At 38.0% G+C, this 9213-nt stretch overlaps 1 protein-coding gene across 1 annotated transcript; it reads right to left on the bottom strand.

The window, feature by feature from the left end:
- Positions 1-3615: 3615 nt before the first annotated feature.
- Positions 3616-8789, bottom strand: tmem130 (transmembrane protein 130). Its single transcript, XM_010795371.1, has 8 exons — positions 8653-8789; positions 8502-8581; positions 8255-8426; positions 8028-8173; positions 7504-7588; positions 6756-6958; positions 4766-4872; positions 3616-4137 (listed from the first exon to the last, which is right to left on the bottom strand). Exons 1-8 carry the CDS (start codon positions 8658-8660, stop codon positions 4000-4002), a joined length of 939 nt encoding a protein of 312 aa, XP_010793673.1. The 5' UTR covers positions 8661-8789; the 3' UTR covers positions 3616-3999.
- Positions 8790-9213: the final 424 nt, after the last annotated feature.

Below are 9213 nucleotides of genomic sequence, written 5' to 3'. Positions count from 1 at the left end.
TGAGAATGTTACCATTCATTGTTCTAGGAATGGTTTCATCGAGAAGTTTTATTTTGGTTCCTAGAATGTACTTCTGAAAGGTAGGATAACGTTCTCTAAAAACATTCTTAAAATGTTTGGTGATAACATTGTTCGAACATTATACCCCAAGTGTTTTTGTTGTTTATGCACATACGTATCTCTATTGTCATATGGATCGAATAACACTTAGAAAACCAAAGACAGACATATAGAAGAACGGACCGACTATCACTGCCCGTCCCTGAAACCCCTGTTAGTGGGTTACGTGCCCCCACCCCCCACCTGCCTGCTGGTCTGCTCTACACGGCTGGGAGCAATCTCCAATCAACCACACCTGCAACCTGCTCGTCAGCCACACTATGAAAGCCTGCAGCCTGCACTCATTCCCTGCCGGATTGTTGCTGTGAACGGATTGTTGCTGTGAACGGTTTGTTGCGTGCCGCTCTAGCTTTTTACCAGCATATTCTTTGACAACTTTGCCTGCTTTTGCCTCACACTCATTTGTATGTCTCTCCCAGGAGGAATCCAAGGCCATCCACACTCCCAAGGCCAGCCAGGCCTCTCTACCCACCCAGGAACAACTGTTTCCCACTGCCGCCATAACCAACGTCCACTCCCAGCTCCCCTTTTCTAATAAACAAATGTTACTTTCACCAGCTGATTCCGAGTCATCCTTTTACATGTGTTAATAGTCNCCCACCCTGGAACAACTGTTTCCCACTGCCGCCATAACCAACCTCCACTCCCAGCTCCCCTTTTCTAATAAACAAATGTTACTATCACCAGCTGATTCCGTGTCATCCTTTTACATGTGTCAATAGTTTACTTAACTATTGGAATTTGACTATCATAATCTTCCTAATGACCACAGTGGTCAGTCCACTTACCCCGGAATTTTGAGTTGAACAATTACAGGAATATTATGTCTTTATGTTCTAATAATGTAAACATATTTTAGTAAATTGTTACCACAGAACATTCGCATAATTTCTTTAACATAAACCATGTTATCCTTCTCTAAAATAATAACATTCTGGCAACATAAAAAATCTAACTTACAGCTGAAAATGTTTTAAGAACAGTAGGGCATAATGTTCTAACAATGTTAGNCTCTGAACCAAAATAAAAGCTTCTGCTGAAAAAGTTTTAAGAACAGTAGGGCATAATGCTCTAACAATGTTTTCAAAACCATTTTAACACTGTTATCACCAAACATTTTAACAATATTTTTAGAGAACCTTATCCTACCTTTCAGAAGAACGTTCTGCGAACCAAACCAAAAATTCCCGCTGAAAACCTTCTTAGAACAATGACTGTAACATTCTCAGAATGTTTTTAGAACCAAACATTTCTAGCTGGGATGTTGCCAAGCTGTTTTAACTTTTGAGTATGTTGAGGGGAATGCTGGGGGTTTATATATATGGGCAACATTATCTAAGATTGTCCTGCTTTTGCACCCAGTCAGACCAACAACAACAACCCAGAAAAAGAAGCTGGTACTTTATCTGAATATTGAAGTATGGATGCTTGTTGTTTGTATGTTGTCTTCTCCTGAATGTTGTACGTCTCTTGTTGGTTTTTGTATTTTTGATGGCACCTTAAAAAAAGGAGTAGCTTTACTCATCTCATATACCTGTATAATGACAATAAAGGATTCTATTCTATTATATCTACTTGAATTTCTCTAAGTTATGTGTCTGACTTTCATTTTAACAACTACCCACAAGTGAGAGGAGATGCAGCATGTATTTTTATATTTGCGCTTTCTGAATTTCACACAGCTTCAGTAGTTGTGAGTAAATGTACCAGAGTTTAAAAGCCAGGCACGTTAAATAAGCTTCTTCTAAAAACAGTGGACGAGACTGACCTTAACCACAGCTGTGTTTTAGCTCAAGGTCTCACGTCTGATTTAAGAGGTCTTCATCTCAACACCTGCCGCTCCCCAGTGTGTGTGACAGATAGCATTCATCAACAGACTCTCAATTTATAATGTTGTGACATCTCTCTCAGAGGACGAGCTATCATTAAACACCATCGGGATGAAAATAATCTCAGCACAGTTTGAGAGATTGAAGGTTTGTCTTTGTGTGAAGCTGTTATATACAATGACTCACTTTGAGTTCAATTGTATTCAACTTCAACACGCTTATGTTTTCTCAGTCAATAATTAGCATTTGACTTAGTGCCAACCATGACTCATTATCTATCTCATACTCCAACTTGTTTTGTCTTCATTCTTCATCTTTGTATTATACAGTTTACACCAGTCTAAACATTACTCATTTTAAAGAGCCTGGTGTGGAAGTAGTGGCTTTATGGGTGGAAATATTATTTTGGTTGGAATACAAATATTAAGACGACTATTGGATTGATTGCCATGACATTTTGTACAGACATTCATGGTTTAATGACTGTTTATCCCATGATTTGTCTTTTTAGCGTCACGCACAGGTAAAATATTTTACTTTTCCACAGATTTTTTTACTTAACTACAAGTAATTTAGTGTGTTTTGGTACAACTTGTTACAATGACTGTATATTCTTAAGTATTGTCCCAAGTCCATAACGCACACTGATATAAACAGGCGTGTCAAACTCAATTTCATCACGGGCCACGTAGGAATTATGGTTTCACTCAAAGGGCCGGTTGTAACTTCAAGACTATATCAAAATACATATATAAATATATAATATATATAAAATAATGCATTATATTACATGATTGCCTCTGCATTGGATTATTATCTGATAGGGTAATATCTTCATAATTAACTACGTCTGAAAGCAGAAGTCTAGGGCAAATAATTGGAAGTCTCTTCAGTGAGAATGTCACAAAATGATTTAAAAGTCAAAAACAAAAAAGAAAAGTGATATTTTGAAAAAAAAGTTACATTTTGGAGAAAAAAACAGATTCTGAGAAAAAAGGCATATTTTGAAGAAAAAAAAGTCTAATTCTGAGAAAAAAGTCAAATTTGAGATGCATTGTGGGACATTTAGTTTATGGGCAACGTCCTTCTGTAAATCGCCATGTAACCGTATAATAAACTCATTATATTCTTTCAGAGTTCTTGTGGGGCCACAGAAGATGAAGTCACGGGCCGGATTTGGCCCCCGGGCCTTGAGTTTGACACCCCTGCGTTAAAGTGTCCTCAAAGAAGAGAATATTCATACTACTATATTCAAACCATGTATCTAATACTGACATATTGGGATGTGTGGTTAAGGCATACTATTCTCCCACAATGCAATGCACAAAGGGTTAGGTTTATTTACATAAATAACAGCTCCAAAGAAATCTTTGAGAAAAAAAGAAACCCTTAAAAGTACTCCGGTGTGAACGCGCGTTATGTTTTGTTCAGAAGGCAACGGAGGGACTGTTTTATTTTGAACATCATTATTTACTAATAAAAACTATTTAAATTAGAGTGTGTATTTTTCTTTCACATTGCCACACTTGGTAACCGTTGCGTCGGGCCGAACCACGCCCCTTAACTGTGATGTAATGACCATATATCACGGCCTGTCGTGAGCTATTGCTTAAATATATATTAGTGCAAGAAAGAGAACTTGAATAAAATGTAACATTATGTTCTTTTACTGGAAAGCAAAGCAAGGCTCAAATGTATACACCAATATAAATCAAATATAAATCAATGATGCATTCACAGCACACTTTAATCAACACTCATTGCTTAATCATGACATGCAATTGTGCTATTAATTTATTATGAGTACATGTGAATGTCAGCTCATTCATCGATCACCATTTAGTTTATAGCAAATACAGAAGGCATGTGAACAACTTCTTCTATAGACTAAACCGTAGTTAGACAATACTCCTAAGTACATAACGTTTATGTTGTGCAGTTGCTATATACATGGTGAGAAGAGAATGGTTATGTAATGTGTGATTGTACATTGGAGGCTGCCAAACACCTACATGTGCATACATCTGCAGTATAGTGGAGTGTGTGATGGTTAAGAGGAGTAGGGAGCTCCCAACTGCAGGAGGAGCGGCTCCTTCTCTCCCCTCTGTGCTTTGAAGTTAAAGAAGATCCTGTTGTGACCTTCAGAGTCGTCGTTCTTCAGAAACACAGCATTACTGGAAGTAGCAATCTGCAACAATCACATAGGTCCAGAGAAATGATGTAAAATGTGTGTCAAAATTGATTTTAGATGCAAAACTATCAAGAAATTACATTTATTTCTGTGCCACACACATTCTGTTGCTCAGGTCTGATTTATTTCTGGGTATAGACAGCCTCCTTGTGGTTATAAACTGCATTAAAGTGCAAACATCACAAATCTTTAGGAAGGTTTGGATTACAGTATATCCATCAAATAAGGAAAATAAATATGCACATAACTTTTTACATTACTTAACTAAAATAATAATCAGATCCACAAGTGATTGCTTTTATGTGATTTGTTTTATTTTTTTACATCTCTTTGTTTCATTGGGACTTAACTCCCTGTGTTTGAAATGTGTTCTGTTGTAAAGGGAAAACATCTTAAACAGTGCCTGTGTTTGAAATGTGCTGTATAAATAAAGGTTATGATAATTATTAGGATTATGAATCCAGTTTAATACGATATTATCACACTAGATTTAATGTGTTCACGTCTTTCTTTGAGCTCTCAGTCACCACTTCTTACCACTTTAAACCCGGGGAAATACAAGAGATACTGAAATTCAAAATAATACTTTAAACAAAGTTAGTGGTCATTGTGAGATGTTGTGTACCTGTGTTCTGTTTTGATGACTAGGGCGGCAGGCGATGACAGTGATGAAGGAGAAGGTAGCGAGGAGAATGGCAGCACATGACAGGATGAAGAACATGTGGGTGTTATCTGCGATTCACACAGAACAAAGAACATGTTGTTGAGAGCGTGATCATTTATCAAAGTCACAGTGAAACAGCATTGTACAAAGTCTTATTGAAACTTTATATTTTAATCAGAAATCCATGGGAGTAAAGGACGAAACACAATTTGGTTTATTCACTTTTGAAATCTTATCTTCATTTGGTTTCCTCCTTTAATTCTGATTTATTCTACCAGGGTAATCTCTTGAATTCCCTTTAAATTGTATGAGGAAAGGCTGAGGGAAAAAACTATCGAATTTATGATTTCCCTAATTTATTACATTAAAAAAATAATGGAGAAATTATTCTTCTGTTTGCCCCACCTTTCACGAATTCACAGAGTATTCATTCCCACTGATTAAATACTTATTCAAGTCATTGTTATAAAAAACTTCATTCAGTTTGGTTGTTTTACATGTAAGGTTTGAAGGACATTTGAAAAAAGCTCATGTGAAATTAAAGGTGGGGTATGTAATTTTGAAGAAACCAGCTCGAGTGCGCTAGAATTTGAATACGCAGTCGAAAAAAATCTGCCTCTTCCTTACAGAGCCCCTCCTCCAACACACGAACGCGCACATGACCAATGAGGGCACGAGGTAAATTTGAGCACAGATGGCAGGCTGACAGGCAGGTAAGCCATCCAGTTATTTTAGCCGGACCGGCTCAGATGATTGGTCGTGCTTTTTACAGCGCTACGGCTTCCACAGATGATTTTTTTAAATGTATTTATTGTCAAAGCATTTCATATATTCATTGCTATCGGGATGTTAAGAGCATTCAATGGAATATAACAAAAAGTGTTTCTCAAATACATTACATACCCCACCTTTAAGTGTGTAATGTAAATATTGATGTCACATTCAGTGTCACACATGACACGGAGAGAGAAATTATCTTGGACCTGCCTTATAACTTTCTCTATTGAAGTATGACCTTGTTTAGTATAGCACTCAGTTTGTAATGCCACAGCAGGAACAGAAGCCTGTAACACCAAGTCCTGAATGTCCAAATGCCATCCTAATAAGACTCTGACTCTAAAAGCTGGTTATTACTGTATGAGTTTCAGTTTGGTAACATCAGAGGTAAATCGGTTGATCACAGCAGACGTGGTGTCCGGATTCCTCAATTTCCTGTTCCCTCTCCGCCCGTGGAACTAACGCAGCTCAACACCACATTTTATCTGAAGCACCTCATGACACAAAACCCAGCTACTCTTTCTTTTAATCATATTTATTGTGATAATGCAGAATAAATAAGTATATATTACGTTTATGCATACAACAACATGTTTTTACAGCCATGAGACCTTGGGTGTCACTCTGAGCCATTAACCTTGCACGAGTTAAGTAGCAATTGGTCAATGGATGTTTGGCTGTTGTTAAATGTTACTTTACTTTCTCAGGACTTTTCTATATATTTTTGTATTATTAGAGGATGTTAGAAAGACATATTTTCTTTCAGACAAGTTTAGTTAAGAGCCGCAACCTCTTAATTAAACTGGAGACTGGAAGAAAATATGTTTATAAAAATATGTAAAAGATTAATCTTGACAAACTGAGAGCCTTAGCTTTGTTGTGTAACATCATGACCATGAACTTTTGGCATTATCTAATAAATGTTGGAATGGTTTCATAACCCTGAAGTTATTCAAAGCCTTCAAAAAAAGCATGTTCACTTATAATGATCACTGGAGTGTTACATCATTAATATACTGTTAAGAAAGCATTCATCTGCATTTCCCCCTGACTGTTTCTTTTCTTGCCAACCTTCCCTGTCTTCTTTTATGCTTTTGTTATGCAAGTAGTTAGCCTTTTCCCCCTGCTGTGTGTGTGTTTGTTTGCGTGTTTGTTTGTGTGTGTCTCCACTCACTGTTTCTCTTGACATAAATGCTGAAGGAGGTCTCCAGCTTGCTGATTTCGTTGCGGACGCTGATGTCCAGACAGTGGACTCCTGTGGAGGTGAAGGTGTGGTTCAGGCGCAGCGTGTTTCCATACAGCATGGTCAGCGTGCAGCCCCCCGTCACGTCCGGCACGCAGTTGGGCAGGAAGCGCCAGCACACCCACAAGGGAGGACTAAACACACACAGATGCACACAGAGAGGGGTCATAATGTTTAAAGGGGCCCATTTATGCTCATTTTCAGGTTCACATTTGTATTTAGTGCCTCTACTGGGACTTGTCTCCATGCTTTAATGTTCAAAAAGCTCTTCATTCTTTTCACCCTCTGTCTGAAACCAGAGCCCAGTCTGCGATGGCTCTGTTGTAATTGGTTAACTGAGATGTCCCGCCCCTTAGCCTATCACATATGTGTTGGAGCCATGGTTGGAGCGCAAGCCAAAGGAAGCGTGAGTGTTACATAGTGATGTCATTATGTCTAAGTCTAATCAAATTGTAAGAGGCAGGGGGGAAAGTTAAATTTAATTTTAAAGGTTTAATTTGAAAGAAATAAGAGAAAATACACAAGACTCATCTTCTTCCTTGTCCTTGTCAATGTAACTTTTAACAAGCATTGATCATATTGGTGTGTGGCATATGTCAAATTCAAAGGATAACCTGTGTTTGATCGCAGTACAGCACACACACACTTTCACATACATACAAAACAAAATGCAGCTTACCTTCCATCAACATGAAAAGCCAAACTGGTGTTCTGCGACACCTCGTAATCTGACGGCCCCTTCATCTCAATGTTTTTGATGGCATCTACAAATTAATTTCAGATACGAATAATTTCATCACTTTTTGGTTTATTAAGGCTCAACTTTGCATATAAATACACTTTGACAGGTAATTTAGGACTGAAAAACGAATTAGAGTGGCTTGAATGTCTGAGAGGGGCAATTTGGTTTGCAAAAACAACTAACACACGTCATTCCTCACATTAGCAAAATATATAATGACTCCATCTTATCTCATCTTAAATACATAAAACATACAGTAAATGTCAACATAAAGCAATGCAATGAGCTCTAAACCACCAACCACCTCTAAATAAAAATCTTTTAGGGATTTGTAATCAAGAGGCAACCTGCCTCATTAAGAATTTACCTCATAATTTTATAATTTTATCAAGGAAATAAAGTAACGTGTGAAGTTTTAAACAAGGTAAACTGCACATAAACTACATTTTAAAACTACTTACCGAGCACTTGGACATCTGTGGAGTAGACATCTGTTAATAGAGGTGCAAGTTTGGTCGCTTTAACTCCCACTTTCAGCCGCAGAGTGTAGTTCCCAGATTCAGAGTAATTATAGCGGACGACCGGCTCAGTGCCCTGGATCACCTCTCTGCATCAAAAGAAGGAATACAAGTCAAAGGAAAGCATCCTAAATCTTTGTTTATCTTTCAAATATGACAAGTCCTCGTACCCGTTCCCTAAGTCCCAGGTGTAGGTGAACTTTGCAGAGCTTAAATTCTTCTGGGGATCATAAAGTTCGAACATGGTTTCAGTTTGAATATCTGAAGCCAGTTCTCCTGTGTCCCTCACATAGGTGGCATTTCCCTCCATCTGATAGAAAACCAGCTTCCCAGCAATGTTTTCTGTTCAAAAATAGAAGGATTTTCTTAGTTCTGAAGCCATAAAGCATGTAAGAAAAGTGGAAATGGATAACCTACCCAAATCTGTCAGAGGGTCTGATATCTCTTTCTCACCCAGGGCGACCAGAGGAAGAAGCATCAGGATCCAAGCAACATTTCTGCAAGCAAACAAAGTTTAAAAAGAGATCTATACTATCAAATGTTCGACTTAAGGGAGGTTTAGATTTACCTCTCCATATCTGCTGGTCCTCAGGAGAACCTCAAGTAGAAGTAAAGTGAATCCTGAGAGCACAGTGTGTGGACATGGGGAGGGAAATGTGCCTGTGACATTCAGATCCAGATGAGCCGCTGTAAAAGGCTTGAAATCGCCACCATGCGTTTCAATCATGTGGCTCTGCAACAATAATCAGCTTCTGAGAGGCTGCTGTGGCCTGGGTCGCATTCCCGTCAGTGATGTAGGGCAGATTATACCAGTTTTATTTCTTGGAAAACAAAAATTAAACTGAAAAAATAAATGATTTCACACTGGAAGTACATTGATATCCACATGGTGGTGCTAACAACTTAAGAATGACCCAAAAAGCATGTGGTTCCAAGTGAACAATTATTGTGGGTATTGCTTAAAATAAATAACGGTGATATATAACAGTTATTTGTCTGAGACACGGGGTCATAGGGGTCATTTACGCTGGGGACGCTGGGGCGCTGGGGACATATCCCTACCACTTTTTGAAATAGCCTTTATTGCTTCCTTTATTATCAGATAATAAAGAAAGTAAAAACATAAAAA

This window comes from Notothenia coriiceps, unplaced genomic scaffold (genome assembly GCF_000735185.1).
Source record: "Notothenia coriiceps isolate Sejong01 unplaced genomic scaffold, NC01 NC01_scaffold00037246, whole genome shotgun sequence".
NCBI classification, from domain to species: domain Eukaryota; kingdom Metazoa; phylum Chordata; class Actinopteri; order Perciformes; family Nototheniidae; genus Notothenia; species Notothenia coriiceps.
Note: the sequence above shows the minus strand (reverse complement) of the source record. Positions and strands in the feature narration are given on the sequence as shown.